At 41.3% G+C, this 17,337-nt stretch overlaps 1 protein-coding gene across 2 annotated transcripts in view; it reads left to right on the top strand.

The window, feature by feature from the left end:
* The first annotated feature begins 4,369 nt into the window (after positions 1–4,369).
* Positions 4,370–17,337, top strand: part of SCGN (secretagogin, EF-hand calcium binding protein) — a 36,173-nt gene continuing 23,205 nt past the window's right edge. The window contains exons 1-5 of one of the 2 annotated variants that reach the window (XM_077885891.1): positions 4,370–4,654; positions 5,477–5,547; positions 10,349–10,441; positions 13,811–13,846; positions 16,960–17,016. In XM_077885891.1, the coding sequence (XP_077742017.1) occupies positions 4,573–4,654; positions 5,477–5,547; positions 10,349–10,441; positions 13,811–13,846; positions 16,960–17,016 (339 nt within the window). In that variant the 5' untranslated portion in view covers positions 4,370–4,572. Of the gene's footprint in view, positions 4,655–5,476; positions 5,548–10,348; positions 10,442–13,756; positions 13,847–16,959; positions 17,017–17,337 lie in introns of both variants that reach the window. The other variant, XM_077885890.1, reaches the window with a different exon arrangement.

Below are 17,337 nucleotides of genomic sequence, written 5' to 3'. Positions count from 1 at the left end.
ACATGGCTAACTTATATCCTCAGAGAACAGAGAAACAGTCAGGACTAATGATAAGGAGCAATTTTTTTAACTGTGAGGGGAGTGGATTTTTTAATAGCTATACGGACATATCATCAACATAACATAATATTCACCCTCCTCAAGTGTACAGTTTGTTGACATTTATTAAACTTATGTGGTTGTAAAGCACTGCCAGTTTTTTAACACTTCCATCCTACAAAATTGCCCTCATGACTGTTCAGTTCCTTTATCCTTAGGAGCTGGTGTGCCATTAAACCAAAACAATCTCTTTAAATTCTAAGGTCTACTATATAGACTATGAGGGGCCCACCATGTTCGAAGTCAATAAATATTGAATATTTTATATTCAATAAATATTGGACGATAATGCCAAAGAAAGCAGTGTTTATATTTCCAGATAGAAATTTCATTCTGAATTTGTAAAAAGATGCAGATATTCTAACTCAGAGTTGAATGCATGCATCACAGTTAATTAGCAATGCTTCAAATTATAGGCCACTGATGTTTCTTGTACAACTAACCATCAATTAGCTATGCTAATGAGAAAAGCAGGAAATGACTACAGGGAAAAAAATGAAATCAGCAGGGATTAAAAAAGAAAAACAACACATTGCATAGACCCAGTCTCAGCCACTAGTAAAACTTACCAGAGTGATCTAGAAGTATAAATTCTGAGGAGTATTTCCTTTTCCATATTGTCCTTCAGAGAAGCCATATCCAAATCATAAAATGATCAAAATATATAACAAAGGGCTAGTCAGTGGTTCTAATATAATTCCTAGGGGAGCTTTAAAAAAATCAGTGAAGAGTCTTTGTTCTAGACAATTTATTTTTTTTATTTTTTATTTTTTAAATTTTATTTATTTATGATAGTCACACAGAGAGAGAGAGGGAGGCAGAGACATAGGCAGAGGGAGAAGCAGGCTCCATGCAGGGAGCCCGATGTGGGATTCGATCCCGGGTCTCCAGGATCGCACCCTGGGCCAAAGGCAGGCGCTAAACCACTGCGCCACCCAGGGATCCCTGTTCTAGACAATTTAAATTAAAGTCTCTGTGGAAGGGTCTAAATTAATCCATAAATTGCATAATTTATTTCAGGTTGATTCTAGCTACTTTGTATTTGCTTTACTCTGAGTTTTCTGGTTGGACGGTGAGGGTCTCAGATAAATCACCTTTGGTTCTTCCACCCCGACTCCCCTCACTCCACTTCTAAGTAGGAGAACTTCTGCAGTGAGACAATCTTATAGGTGATTCCTGATAATCCAGTATTTTTTTTTAAGATTTTGTTTATTTATTTGAGAGACAGTGAAAGAGTGAGCATGAACAGGGGAACAGGCAGAGGGAGAGGGAGAAGCAGACTCCCCACTGAGCAGGGATCCTGACATGAGGCCTAATCCCAGGACTTTAGGATCACAATCTAAACCGAAAGCAGAGGCTTAACTGACTGAGCCACCCAGGCACCACCCCCTGATCCAGTGTTTTATGGTCTCATTCATTTGGAGAATATAAAAATTAGTGAAAGGGAATAAAGGGAAAGGAGAGAAAATGAGTGAAAATATCAGTGAGGGTGACAAAACATGAGAGACACCTAACTCTGGGAAATGAACAAGGGGTAGTGGAAGGGGAAGTGGGTGAGGGGTTGGGGTGACTGGGTGATGGGCACTGAGGGGGGCACTTGGCGGGATGAACACTGGGTGTTACGCTAAATGTTGGCAAATTGAACTCCAATAAAAAAATAAATAAATAAAAAGAAGAAAGTACAATTAAAACAGTAGAAATATGAGTAAATACAACAGATTTTCCTTATTAAAGTTATGACTATAAAGTTGTTCATAGTATTCTCTTATTATCTTGTTAAAGGCTGCAGGATCTGTAATGTTATCTCCTATTTCATACCAGATATTGGTGGTTCAAATCTTCTTTTTATGCAGTCTTATTGGAGGTTTATAAATATTACTAATTTTTTCAAAGAACTAAAATAATAATAATAATAATAATAAATACCTTTCTCAATGTCTCTCTTCTTTGTCAAGGATTGGGATGGTTTTCCCCCTAAGTAAATCTCTGAGAGAATGCAAGGGACCTGAACATGATTTACCTAGTGTCACGATGGAAGAAAATAAAAAATTATCATCTGGAAATTACAATTCCCCACTGAGCTCCACATGCCAGGCTCCTGGAAATTGTTTCCATTGAATTCCATTTGTTCACCAGTTCCAAGAAGAACAGCAGTTCTTGTAGCTATACTTCTTTTCTCCTTCCCTTAGATTTAAAAAAAGTATTTAAAGATTAAAAAAAATCTTTAAAAAGTTATAATACTTTGCATTATATGCTTACCATAGAAAGTTCTAAAGTAGAATTACAAATAGCAAAATTAAAGCCAGTTTAAACCACCCATGAGTCTCCCTCTTCCCCATTCTAGAGATAACATAATTTATATCATTAGTGTATATCTTTCCTTTTTTCCCCATGTGTGGAAAAATGTGTTTTATTTTACAGAATTGGGTCATACTATATGCACACTTTTCTTACTTGCTTTTTTTGTAAATTGCTCTTATGTTCTCAGCAATGTGTGTGTGTGTGTGTGTGTGTGTGTGAGAAAGAGAGAGAGAGAGAAAGAGGGGGGGAGATTAGGCTTCAAACTTAAGATTTTGCTGTGTCCACAGCAAAGCCCATCATAGAGACTTACCATTGATTATTTTAAACACCCCTCTATATTAGACATTGATTATTACTTTGGACGTTTGCCCTTTTTCCTTTTTCCATTATTTGTCAGAAAACAAGATCCATCACCAACTTGGTGAGTTATACAGATTACTCTTTCACACTGATGTGTGACATTGTATCTGTAATTACCCAGGGCCACATATAATTATGGACACTGAGCCCCTTATCCTCTCATCCTGCTATATTCTCCAATATTGGTACCCAACACCTTCTCCAGAAGTGATGATTACTCAAAAATCCTGAAGTTTTTTCACCGTCGTCTAAATGTGTAGTATGGAGATTTATCATTCTAGTAGCTAATCTACACTGAGTGTTTACTGTGCTAAGAAGTTTATATGTATTTTTCATTTTACCTTTATGACAAAGAATTTTTACAACTATCTCCATTTTATAGGCGAAGAAAATGAGGTTTCCTCTGAGTAACTTGGCCAACATCATAGCTAGTAAGAGGCAAAGCTGGACCCTCAACCCAGAGCTGTTTGCTTCTAAATCATTTTTTAAAATTATTATTAACCAAAATCTGTTCAAATTTTCTTAGTTTTGCATAACGTCCTTTTTCTGTTCCAGGACCCTAACCAAGGTATAATATTATAGTTAATTATGGTGTCTTCTTAGACTGCTCTTGGCTGTGACAGTTTCTCATGTTCCTTTTTTCTCTAAATCATTTTTAAAAATCATGCCGTCAACCCCTTCTCCTCTATAAGACCACCGCAGTTATATCATGCACTCCTTGAGTGACTCTGATCCTCACAGTAATCCTCCAATGTAGAATTATAATCCTCATTTTATAGATGAGAAAACAGAGTCTCAGATGAAAACTAATGGCGTACGTTACAAAGCTAGCAAGTAATGGAGCTGGGAGCCTAACTCAGAACTGTCTGACCAGGAGTGTCATGTTCTTTTTACTCCTGTAGCTTAGATGGCTTATATATATGTGCGTTAAAAAAAAAAAAAAAAAAACTTGAAAAAGTTATCAAGAAACTTTAAAGTTTTTTAAGAGACAGAGAGTGGGGTAGAGAGTAGAGAATCCTAAGTAGTTTCCACCCAGCATGAAGCTGACAATGCATGGCATGGTTTAGATTTCCCTCAACATTCCCATGCCCTGCTTTAAACCATAGCTCCTTGCAGAATCCCTATTTAGTTGCAAGTCCTTATGGTGCATTATAGCATTAACAATATGCATGCCCTAAATATTCAGGGATCAATAATTGCTGTAGAAGGTCTCCTTGCTTACTGGTAATCTCGTATCACTACCAGTATCATCCTTCTCCACCTACCTCCACCCTCCCCACACACTATATTTCTAAGTCATCAGATCCAAAGGGCCCTAACATGGACAACTCTTCCGACACTTTGTTTAATTTTGTTTAATTTCAAGAGCTCTCTCTAGAAAACCCCTTGGGGCACAAGTTTGGGTGTTCAGTCAAATGTAAGGAGTATTGTTTTCTCTGAGTTTGGCAAACAAGTTAAAGGGCAAAGGCAGTTAGCCATGGAGGCCCCAGGACCCCCCCTTGCTCCCCAGACTCCCACAGCGTAGAGGCAGATGAGAGCCCCGTGGGGTGCCCCCGGCGGAGCGGGGCGGGAACCTGCGCGCCTGCAGGGGCGGGGCGGGCTCTGCGGTCGGGGCTTAGGGACTGTAGCGACGCCAAGGCGCCACCCCTCGCCGCCTCGCCAGCCGCCCCCGCCCCCGCCCCCGCCCCCGCAGACAGGTGTTCAAAGCAAACCAGAGAGCAAAGAAGCGGGCGAGGGAGTCAGGAAGGAGCCGCTATCCAAGTTCCCAGGCGTTCCTCGCTGGCGGGTGCCTACGCGTCCTCGATTAGCACCATGGACAGCGCCCGCGACCAGCCTCAGGGGTGCTTGGACGCCGCCGGCTTCTGGCGGGTCTGGCAGCGCTTTGACGCGGATGGTAAGTGAACAAGCCACCGGCACATTCAGGTGTAGCCGTGGCTCCAGCCCAGCCCCTCTGAAAGGACCTGGAGTTTCCCCTTCCCTTCCGTCCTTCCTCGCAGGGAAAGTTGTCTTCCAGCGTCGTCAATGCAGTATACCAGACCAAGTGGATGTGGGTATCCTGCAGTTACAGCTCTAGATGTCTGTGTAAATTCAAGGTGGGGGGGAGACTTGGTCCACCTCTCAATGTGTGTGTGTGTGTGTGTGTGTGTGTGTGTAAAATGATATGCCATATATGACACAGATCATCACATGTATTTGAGGCTTGTGACCGACAGGCAGCTATCTGAAGTCAGCTCTCCCTAAGTGTGCTCCTCAAAGAGAACCCACACCCACACCCAAAATACTACTTGAAAAGAAAATGGAACCACTTAAGGTGTGCTTTATCTTTAGTAATAATTCAACAACCGTGTTTTGACTCTGCAAACTATGATTCAAGAATCACATTTGTTGAATTTTTCCAAGCTTCCAAAGGCTTGGGTTGGATTCTCTTCTAAGATTCATGTCTGTCTGTGGATTAAAATCTATGTATTGAATAGCTTTTCTTTTCCAAATATTCAATATAAACCCAGCGTAGAGCATTTACTCTTGAATATGTGTTTACTATTCAAATCCATGTCTCTGAGAGTTAAATGCTAGCACTTAGTTATTGGAATAGTAAAGAATAGTATTCATGGAGATTTTATAGATTATGAGATTCAAAACAATTTAGATAAACAGTTAATGTCACATGGTATTCTATGTAAGTGACTATCACTTATGCATCTCTTGTTGCATTTAGAAAAAGGTTACATAGAAGAGAAGGAACTTGATGCTTTCTTTCACCACATGTTGACGACATTGGGCACTGATGTAAGTATTTGTGCTACTAAGCATTAATTTATCTGCCTTTAGCAAAATACAAGAAGCATCTAGGTCCTGTGTTGATTTGTACCTATTAATCCCATCTGACCTCTTTTCTTCCTTGCCTGTGTGTAATTTTTCTCCATCTCCTAGCAACATGGAGGAATTGAGGCAGGTTCTATAAAAGGTAGTATTAGACTTGATGGTCACTGACTTTTAGTGTAACATCTGTCATCCACTCAAGAGATCCTACCTATAAGTTCAAACAGCTCTGTTTAGAATGTCTCCTTGGTTATGCCTCTGCTAATGGATTTAGACATGAAGATAAGGCAAGATCACTTTGTTCAGAAAAGTGGAAAAGATGTTAAGTGCTCTGAGGTTCTGAGCATTTAGTGCATTTGATACTCCTTTGATAGCAGACTACAAATAGACCATTTAAAAATCATTTTCTATTATTCATCTTATTAGAAGAGGTTATAGATTTCTTAGGAAATGACAAACCAGAAAATAATCGATATACCCTGAGCCCAGGTATAATAAATGTAAACCAATCTATCCTACCCATGTCCCTCCCTGGTGGTAAATCTGGCCTTGAGAGATGGCGACTAATTTTTGAAGACCCCAAAGCAGAGGAAAAACTCATACGAAGACACACCAGGCTAGGGATGGGAGAGCCCAGTAAAGTCTCCATCATGGGATGCATGGTAAGAGGAATAGCTCTGGAGGCAGTAAGTAGCATTTAAAATTAATCATGGAGGGAAACCCAGGTGGCTCAGCAGTTTAGCGCCACCTTCAGCCCAGGATGTGATCCTGGAGACCCAGGATCGAGTCCCACGTCGGGCTCCTTGCATGGAGCCTGCTTCTCCCTCTGCCTGTCTCTCTCTCTCTCTCTCTCTCTGTGTCTCTCATGAATAGATAAATAAAATCTTTAAAAATAATAATAATAAAATAAAAAATAAAATGAATCCTGGAGATCACTTATCCTTAGATACAGCCGTTTACACAGAAGAACAAAGTGCATTGCACTTTCATGTAGGAGCCCAACAAGGGAACAAGGCTCTCTATACACCAAGGCACACTTTGGGAGGGTGTTTCAGGGTTGTTGGTGGTGGGGTGGTTAGTCAGCTCAGAACAGAAGAGTCTGCCATCTGCCTCTAACAGCTAGAGAGACCCCCATCTCTCTTTGTCTCTCTGTGTATATATAAATCTCTCCCTCTTTCTCTCTCTCTCTGCCTCTTCTATTCTTTTGATGTCTGTCTCATTTTTCTATTTCTTTTTCTCATTCTGATTCTTGGCCCCTATCTTCCATCAGCTCTTGACTTTCTGACCTCTCTGCCTCTCATCTCTCTGTCTTATATATCTTTCCATGTTTGTCTCTCCCATTTCCTTGTTTCTCCTTCTATGTGCAGCCCATCTCTCAAAGCTCTCTTATCCCTCTTCTCCCTGTCTTTTCTTTTCCTTTTTTCTTTTTTCATATCTGTCTCATCTTTTTTTGCCTCTCATTTCTTGTCTTTTATCAGTTTCTCTTTTCTCTTCTCCTTATTTCCCTTAACTTCCTCTATCTCTGTCTCTCAGTTTCTCTCTGTCTCCGCCTTGCTCCTACTTACTGCTATAAGCACAAGGGATCATGACATTCCGGAACCCATGAGTCAGATGCTGTTTTGTCAAGCATGGCAGGAGTATTGGAGAAAACAAATAGATGAAGGCAGAAACATCCAAAGTCTTGGGATAAACTGGATGGTCAAAAAATCCAAACTCGGGATCCCTGGGTGGCGCAGCGGTTTAGCGCCTGCCTTTGGCCCAGGGCGCGATCCTGGAGACCCGGGATCGAATCCCACATCGGGCCCGGTGCATGGAGCCTGCTTCTCCCTCTGCCTGTGTCTCTGCCTCTCTCTCTCTCTCTCTCTCTCTCTCTCTCTCTCTGTGACTATCATAAAAAAAATAAAATAAAAATTAAAAAAAAAAAATCCAAACTCCCAGAGACTTAGAACTTCACACTTTCAGAAGCTCCTTGCCTTAGTGGTTTATAGGAAAGGAGAAAAATTGCTGTCACTGCTGAAGCTAGGAAGGTCTTATTTTCCATTGTGAGGTGGGGGTGAGGCCACTAAAGTGCAAGGGTCTGCTCTGAGTCAAGGACACAATGAGCCATCTTCTTCTGGGGATTTGGCTAATTTTAGAGTCATTAGTGATGGAGCAGAGGGGTACCTCTCTTGCAGCTGTGCAGCTCTTATCTTCCCTCCCTCAGAGCCAGCCTGGGGACTTAGCCTCTCACATAGGGGCAGGCGTAGACAAGTGAGTCACCTTGCAGGAAAGGAGATAAGTGAGTCACCAATGTCCTGTGCACCTGTGTGTCCCATCCCCTAGGAATTTCAATACATTTGGTGTCTGCATATGATCTTGCATTTTTAAATCACCCTAAGCCAATTTGCATCTCTTTCACCCTCTATCCCTCCAGGAACAGTGACTGCCTATAAGAGGTAGGGGAGGGGGCTTCTATAAATTTTCTTCTCAGTGCTTAGCTGGGAAGAGAGCTTTCAAGGCCAGATAAGTTGTATAAGCCATTGTCCAAAAATGTCACCATCTGCCATTATTCTGTTTCAAAATGCTGAGACATTATCCTGGGGAGTGTGGTTATAGGAACCTGTGCTGGGCCCTCCATGTTACCGAGACAACCATGATTAAGGAAACTATTCCTAATTCTGTTTTTTTTCCCCTGGCAAGAAAGGAGTAGGCCCTAAGCATCTCCTTAATAAGGGGGCGGGACTTCCCAAGTGGAAGTCCTTCAAACTGAGTGACAGTCACCATTTGTGACATCTTTTAATTAGTGATACCCCAGTGAGTACAGAAGCAGTGTCGGGAGGCCTCCATGATAGGGCCTCGTGTTTAGGATTGGCAAGCAGTTCTTCAGAGGCCTGAATAGCTCTACTTTCCTCCCTGATTAGCAGGTCACCGAGACCTTGGAAGAATTTTAAGATTGCCAACAGTGAGGTGCTGCTAGTCAACCTTGGAGAGCAACCAACCTGTGTGTGATTCCCTGCTTCTTGAGTCCTCTGAGGGGACAGACTTAATGGAACCATTGGGTGATCTTCCTGTTTTTCCTGTTATTCACCCTTTCCCTCAGCCCCTTGCCTTTTCTTTCAAGTGCTCAGAACTGGCCTCTGAACTAGGTCTGGATATAGTCAGTGCATAGCAGAGCATCACCTTCTTGGGCTGTGTATACATCCTTCCTGTACAGATTGTAGCACATCTTGGGCCTCCTTCAATGCTTCAGAGATGATGGGCCTAGAGTCTCAGAGAAGGTGGGCAGGGTAGTGCTGATGGGAAATTACAACTGAGGCATTCCCTAGGCTCTGTTGCTTTAGGTCCAAGAGAGAGTCATTGCCTTTGGGGTTAGAGGACAAAAGTCAAGATTCTGTGGCTTCAAACTAAAGGCAGCACATAGAAGCTGGTTATAGATTCTTTGGCTTTATATTTATTTTGAAATTTAATTTTCTACCAACATTGCCTATGTTAGTAGCTATCTTCCTTTGGGAAAGTCTACCCCACTATAACGCACCATTTATTCATTCCACAGATACTATATTTCAGAGACACAGAAATGATTGCTATCTCTTAATCTAGAAAGCCAACCAGAAATTTATTTTTTTAAGATGTATTTATTTATTCATTCATGATAGACAGAGAGAGAGAAAGAGAGAGAGAGAGAGAGAAAGAGAGGCAGAGACACAGGCAGAGGGAGAAGCAGACTCCATGCAAGGAGCCCGACGTGGGACTCGATCCCGGGACTCCAGGATCATGCCCTGGGCCAAAGGCAGGCACCAAACCACTGAGCCACCCAGGGATCCCCTCAACCAGAAATTTAAAGTGAAGACTCACCTTGTGGAGTGATCTCCATCATTTTTTTTTTTTGTATGGTGCACGTACAGCAACCCATACACTCAAATCCAAACACACACACCCAAGGTGCCAAGACTAGAGACACTGATCTCTCTATATGTAGTCAAGTGTCTTCTAAGGAAGCTTGGTTGGCAAGGATACTGTGGGATCATATTAGGGATAGTATTAAGGAGACTGAATTTAGCATGGCTGATGGGGTCTGGAGTCTTGGGACCTGGCACTGTTGGAGAGTGCTTCTGCCTCATAACTCTTTCATCAGAATTCATTCTCCACTGTTGATTATTTATGTCATATTTCTTTGTATTAACTCTGCAATCCACTGATGAAGAACACATTAGTATGTAGAAAAGCTTGTACATGGAAGTGAGACACAGCGTGTTTGGTAATTCAACAACAACTCTATTACTTTTTTCCCCTTCTAGTTATTTTTTCCTCAGTGGGTCCAAGGAGAAGATTAAGGGAATGAGTGATGGCAAACTGACGGCCTAGAAGAGCCAGGCTTTTCACTTAGAAACAGCACAAAAATCTCTGAGTTCTTGGGAAGAGAACTTGGAGTCTTGCAAATGAGCTTAATGGAGGTGTTGTTTGTACACAAGCTAATGGTATTGGGTCCCATCAGTCTGAGGCCCCTTAGACTAGTCTTTCAGCTTCTCTTCCTTCATTCATGTTTTAGGCACTCACTAGCTGTGGATATTACCTGGTCAGGATTCTGATCAGTAGTGGTTTGCTCAAGAAATCTTCACCACTGTTCTCCCTTGTTCAACATGGTAGGCTTGCTTTAAATGTCTAAGTAACCTGCTTTCTGGGTTAGATTAGCATAATTATCAAGGCTCTATGGGCTGAATATTTGATATCCTGACTACATTTTTGGAATCCCACTGGCTTTATTGTGGTTCTGCCTGGCCTATTGTAGGACGCAGCCTTGGAAGAAAATGTCCAGAGGATGAAACAGCAATTCACGGCTTCCCTGGATGTCTCTAGAGATGGTCGTGTACAGATGAAAGAGGTACCTTTCCTGATGTCCCTTTCCTGACCAAACCTATTCGGGCTGTCATTTCTCTCCAAAGATAATGCAAATCTTAATCTGATTGGGAAGTTAGAACTCTCTGCCATGCTTCTGGCCTACACAGCATTTAGTAATCACCTCTCCTTTTCATCTGCTTAGCAACTCATATCATTTTCTTTAGGTCAAGCAATATTTATAGTTATTTTATAACTGAGGAATTGATATACTGGAGGCTTTGCAGTTACTTGATCCAATATTTGTCTCTTTGCTGTGTGCTGTTCAAATCCAACCTGGGTAAAAGGAAAAACTGAATGACAATAAATGAGTTGAAACTTCTGAATCAGCTCCCAGCAGAGGCTGGAGAGATCTAGCCCTGGAGATCATTTGAAACAAAACAGAGAGCAACCATCCTCACTTCAGCTCACCCCACATGTACAGAGTCTAAAAGAGCAAGGAAGGCCATTGAGCATGCAGTGCCACAAGCCCTCTATCTGTAACCTCCCTCACCGTTTTTCCTTTCAGCTCCAAAGTGTTTCTAGTTTAGAAAGGACTTCCACACATATTATGATATTGGATCCCCAACACTGTAAGAGGGGACAGACATGGAATGTCATCCCTATTTCACATGCACTGCATGGCCAGTAAAAGGCTCTGGCTTAACTGCGACCCTACTTTTAGATAGGACTCCATGGGCTCATGCTATCTAGTTATGCATTTCTACATAAAAATAAGCTCATTTTAAAAACTATTTTATAGTCAAAATCACCCACTAGATATATTACCTGAAACTTGAAGAGCTAGTCTCTCCATGCTGCCATACTTGGATAGACAACATTATTGATGAAAATAGTACGATTTTCTTCAGAAAGTTATGATAAGAGGGCAAGATAATGTTTCCTTATAAAAGTAGACATGTTCGCCGGCAAGCAGCCTTTTCAGAAAACTAAGATGTATGAGTGTGGTTGTCTCCAAAATTTTCACTCCACGGCAAAAATTATATATGTAACCAACAACTATAGTAGAATTGACGTAAAGCTATCTGCATCTCCATTAAAGGAAAAGTAAGTGCAAGCCTCAAGCTAGAAATGCTAAAGTATTCATGACTGCATGTTCACTACTGCATTCTCCAGCCCTCAGAACAGAGTGGAACAGTTAATGGTGCCCAGTAAACATATGTTGACTTAGTAAAGAATAAAGTGAAACATGGTAAATGTCTGAAAATGATGGTGTTATCTTACTGACAACAGACAGACTGTCTTGAAGCACTTGGAAACCTGGCAACAACTTTGACATCCATGCAGTCCTACAAGTGAGCATAATTGAAGTGGTGTTTGTACACAAGCTGTTGGTATTGGGTTATGTTAGTCCCAGGTCCCTTAAACCTCTAGAGTCTGTGAGCTTTAGGAGTAGTGGGGTCTCCTCTACCTCCTCCTGTTATACCATTGACTATCTCACTCCAATCACAGGTCGTTGAGACAAAAATCCTCAGCCCACCTGGACGCATTTTAGATATTCTAGCACAATTAAGATGTGGCAGGAATTGCAACTGACAGCCAAAGCCAAGCTTGGGGCTTATTCGGGCATTTGATTTGTCCGGAGTTCCTCTGTCCAAAGCTGAAGACAGACTGGGTTCTAAAGGCTGAGGACCAGTGAATCATGTCTTAATTTGGTCTCTTGCCCTGTGCTACCCCATGTGAAAAACCACTTCATTCGGAAGAGCAGTTGCCAATTCCATCTGACCTTAGAGCCCAGATGGGTACAACTGGGGGCGGGGCAGGAAGGGGCAGGGGAAGCGCCAAGTCCATGCCATGAACATAAGACCTTGGCCAAGTTACTTCCCCCTGAGCCTCTGGTTCAGGCTCTTCGTCAACATGGTGTTAGCATTTACTGAAGGTTTCATTTGTACCAGGAATTTTGCTCAACAGTTCATAAGTAGTGCCTCATTTTACTTTTAGCCTTCACATAAAAGGCACCAGGATATAAATATTATTATCCCCATTTTACAAGTGAGAAAACTGAAGCACAGAGAGATCAATTAAATTTTGCCAGATCAAATAATACATGAGCAATGGAGAAGGAGTCTGGGTCCACTCTAAAGACTATCATGGACACACACTGCACTGTCCTGCTCCATGAGTAAAAGGGGGTATTTATATCTACCAGTAGGAATGGTATGAGAATTTAATGAGATCATTAATAAAAAGCACATTTCCAGTGCCTGCCACATAGTAGCTACTCGATATATGATATTCAAAATATGATTGCAATCGTTCATACGATTATGTCCTTGAGCAGACCCATATCCAACTAGAGGAGTGAACAGGAGTGTGGGTTCATCATGCCTACATGCCACCAACAGCATCTGCCTGGACTCACTGTGGCAGTGCACAAGGTGCTGAGAGTGCCCAGGGACAGAAGGAATGGCCACTGTTTATGGGGGACAACTCAAGACAGTAACACTGCAGTACATAGGATAGGATGAACCCAGCCCAATATGCCTATGGTACTGAGGTGAGAATTATAATCATGCAGAAGCAAATGTCACCTTTACTCATGGGAGAAGTGACGTAAATCAGTAGAACTGGTGCTCAAATAGAAGGTGGAATGATTGAATTGATCACTCATGGACCAACTATTGTAGCATCATAGAGACACTGATAATGAAAAAGAAGAAAATAGCCAAAACTCAAGACACAGACAGCAATCACTCCTGTCTGTCTGTGTGGCAGTGAAGTGAACATACGTATAGCATTTCACCAGCACAGCATAAAACTTAAAAGTACAGCCGTAGTCCTGGTGCCACCACTTACTAGCCACATAACTAAGGCAAGTTCCAGTTTCCTTAACTAATAAATAATAATGATGATGTGTTGTGTACTCTATAGGTTGTGGTTAAGATGAAGTGAGGAAGCATACATAAGAATTTAGAATAATTCGTGGCACATTAAAGAATTATTTGCTATTTTAATTTTCTATTATATTACAGAGTTAAATTATTTTAATACAGGAGAGTCTAAAAATACTGCCTGGAACATATTAAGCACTGGCAAATTTATTATTAAAATTAGGATTATGGTTTTTAGATCGTAAACTTGTGGAGGGCAGATACCCACTATATTTCATACCTACTATGGATGCAATGCAGTTTGAAGGAATCAGTGAATCGAAAATGATGGCCAAGGGCACAGAACTGTAATCTGAGCTCTTGGTCCTGAGGAATCCAAACCTTCCTGGCCTATAATATGTCCCACTGTGTCTTCTACCCAGGGAGCACTGGCCAGTGTCACTGACTGCTACTTCTCTCTGTTTCTTTAGCTTGCCAACACGTTCTTGTCTGAGGATGAAAATTTCCTTCTGTTCTTTCGTCAGGAAACCCCCTTGGACAGCAGCGTGGAGTTCATGCAGGTTAAGTGTTTGTTTATTTATGGAGAATGGGGGCTGAGAAGAGGCCAGGATCTCAGCAGCCACCAACTGTGGTGGCCACCACTCCTGCCCAGTCCCCAAACCCACAGAGGAGAAGACCAAGCAAAGAAGCCCTTGGTGATGGGCCAGAACGTGGGCTCCAAGCCGCACTTTGTTCTGTGTGCTGCCCTAGGCTGCTTCTGAGCTGACAAAGTCTTTCAGCCTGGACTAGAGGAGGCCTAGACAACAAGTAGGCAGGCCAACATGGAGGAATATGATGGGGGTCAGCTGGGGAGTCCAGAGAGCAGATGCCCCATCCAAAGCAGAGAAACCAGGGAAGCTTCAGCGAGTTGCTGTCTGGACATCTAGACTCTATGTGAAACTACTTGTTTTTATATCTTGGCAGCTAAATCTAGTTTGGAAGGTGTAATACCATGAAAATGTAACTCACTAGGGTGCTGAACCAGCCAGAAGGCCTTCTGTTTGCCATCACTGTGCTTAAGAAAAAGCTGAAGGCAGAAGCAGTGGCTCCTCAGCATCTCTTTCAGCCTCTATGTGTTATTGTCTGTTGGCCAAAGAGGACCAAGAAAGTCAGAGCATCCAGACAAGTTCTTGTTTCTGGGGCCCTGCTCCTGAAACAGTTACCAAGTCCCCATTTAGGATATAATAGCTTAGTACCCTTTTGCATGACTGTATTTACTTCCGGCCAAGTGGAAGTCATAAAATTGAGCAAGCATACGCATTCATGGAAGAGATCTGAGTAGACAAAAAAAGTATGCTAGTGGCCAAGAAATGTAAATTTAAAACAACTAATTTTTTGCCAAAGTGGTAAGGATTTTAAGAGGATCAACAAAATATGTGGTGCCAGCAAGAAAGCACAGAGATTGATCTGTTGATCTCTTGGTAGGCATGCATACTGCAACAATTTTTTGGTGATCAATTTTGCAAAAATGTAATCAGGATCCTTTAAAATGTCATTATCCAAAGTTAAAAATATCTTTACCCTCTGACTTAATAATTCTACTGCTCCAGGCATCTATCTTAAGGGTATAATCAGAAATGTTTATATTTACAGGAAATGTGTTGTAATGTTAAGATGCAAAGTTGTGTGTGCATTATGATCTTAACATTGTTTAAAAAATGGTTCACCCTAACACCTACATAAATTAGACCACAGGTAAATACACATCAGATAAATACTTATTGCTTTCAAGTAGTAAGATTTCAGTTGATTTTCATATTCTTTGTACTTTTATATTTTCTAATTGTGTACAGAATCATAATTATTTATAAAATATTTTAAGTAATATTTCAAAATCATTTTAATGGTGCTTAAAAATATTCTCAGAAAAATATTTTTAAACTTATTTATTCCTGAGAGACACACGGAAAGAGGCAGAGACATAGGAAGAGGGAGAAGCAGATCTCCCTGTGGGGGAACCCTATATGGGACTCAATGCTGGAACTCTGGGATCATGACCTGAGTTGGAGGCAGACGCTCAACCACTGAGCCACCCAGGCGTCCCTGTTCTCAGAAAATTTTAAATGTAAAGAATAAACAGATTGCCCTAGTGTATAGAAAATATAACCTCCAAGTTAGGAGGAATTGGAAAAAGGAAAGGGCACTGTGGAGCTTTCCTATCTTTTTGTTTTTCTTTTAATTTTATTTCATTTGCCCCATCCCTTCTATTTTGTCAGTTTCTTCTAAACCTACCCCAGGTATATCTCTTTCCATCATATTTCTATGACACACATGGCAAGACTAACTCTGTTTTGTTTGCTTGGAAATCTTTGTATTTTGCTTCCATTCTTTAAGGATAAACATGCACATTATTCACATAAAAATCTTTGGGCTTCCAATGGCCGGCTCAGTTGTAGCAAAATTATAAGATAATGTAGATGGAAACATTTTGGAGAAGAGCAGGAGACAAAAAAGCATGGAAAATGGTTTTGAAATTCTCATTCTTAATTTTGGTATACTCACATCATAAAAGTTCAAATATAATTTATACTTAACTAATCGATTTTATAAGTCTGGCTGAACTCAGGGACTATAAGGCATAAGGTTTCTCAACCTTCTCACGGCCCATTAGTACCCTCACTATCCCTGCAGGGTGCTCAGGCAGGGCTGGCTGACCCAGGTCTAGAATTAAGGTCCCTCTAGTTGGTGACTCAGCTAACCCATTCTACATCTACAGAAAATCTGTCAGTTAAAGAAAACAACTTAGTGCTACTTTTTCTTTCTTTTCTTTTTAAAAAAGTAGTTTCTATACCTAGCATGGAGCCCCAAGCCGGGCTTGAACTTAGAATCCCGAGATCAACACCTGAGCTGAAGCCAAGAGTCAAATGCATAACCAAATAAGCAACCCAGGTGCCCTTACTTTTTCCTTTTGTACAGGAGTCTGAGAACTTGCCAAAATATTAGGGCTTATACATGCAATAATCCAAAAAACACTCATTAAAGAAAGCAGTTTAGTGTCTGCGTAAAAATGTTCAGTTGGGCAGCCTGGGTGGCTCAGCAGTTTAGCGCCGCCGGGATCGAGTCCCACGTTGGGCTCCCTGCATGGAGCCTGCTTCTCCCTCTGCCTGTGTCTCTGCCTTTCTCTCTCTCTCTCATGAATAAATAAAATCTTTAAAAATAAATAAATAAAAATAAAAATGTTCAGTTGTTCTGTCTTCCAGTTAGTAACGGTATCTTCAGCCATATGAATGCTGCTCCTAAACCAATGGAAGGGTTGTCTTGTCACTAGGAATTACCCAATATGTTTTATTCCCTTTACCCAGAGCCAAGGCCACACAAGGAAGATTCCTTAGGGCCTTTTGGCAGCAGTTTATTTTAGAGGGGTTCACCCTTTCATTAAGGTTATTGCTATTTGGGGCTTTAGTTTTATGCAAGTGCCTTAATTTGACTCCTCCCACCTTTGCATGGGCTCTAGGATTTGTCTCCTGTCTACCTTGTGTGCAATCTTGGAATAAAGCTGCAGGCTGCATTCTCAAGAGTCAGCAGATTACCTAGGAGAGACTTCAGTGTCAGTCCTACATTACCTCTTTGGGTTTGTGCTTGTTTACATGGTTAATGGATTAATAAATGGATGCATGGCTTTCATATATTTCAGATTTGGCGCAAATATGATTCTGACAGCAGTGGCTTTATATCAGCGGCTGAGTTGCTTGTAAGTGTTGCTGGAAACTCTTACTGGGTGGAGGGGACTTATTCATCACTGGGGAACCTGATGTACATGGATCATGAATTTAATTTCTGTAGGCCCAAGAAACATGGATTTGAATTTGTTACTTTAAAAAATGTATTTGTATTTAAAATGTTTAGAAAGTACAGGTAATGTTGCTCTCTCTAGGAGAGACACATAAATGACAGTTTTTGACACTTTTTCCATGCCTGGAGGTATTCTCTGGGTTCTATGAGCTCTCTTTAAATAGTGACAGCCCTCCATTCTTGGATTTATTACTTGCTAAAAGGATTTTATATTCTCCTT

The sequence above is a fragment of the Canis aureus genome, chromosome 37 (assembly GCF_053574225.1).
Source record: "Canis aureus isolate CA01 chromosome 37, VMU_Caureus_v.1.0, whole genome shotgun sequence".
NCBI classification, from domain to species: Eukaryota; Metazoa; Chordata; class Mammalia; order Carnivora; family Canidae; genus Canis; species Canis aureus.
This window is presented reverse-complemented; position numbering and strand designations above follow the sequence as displayed.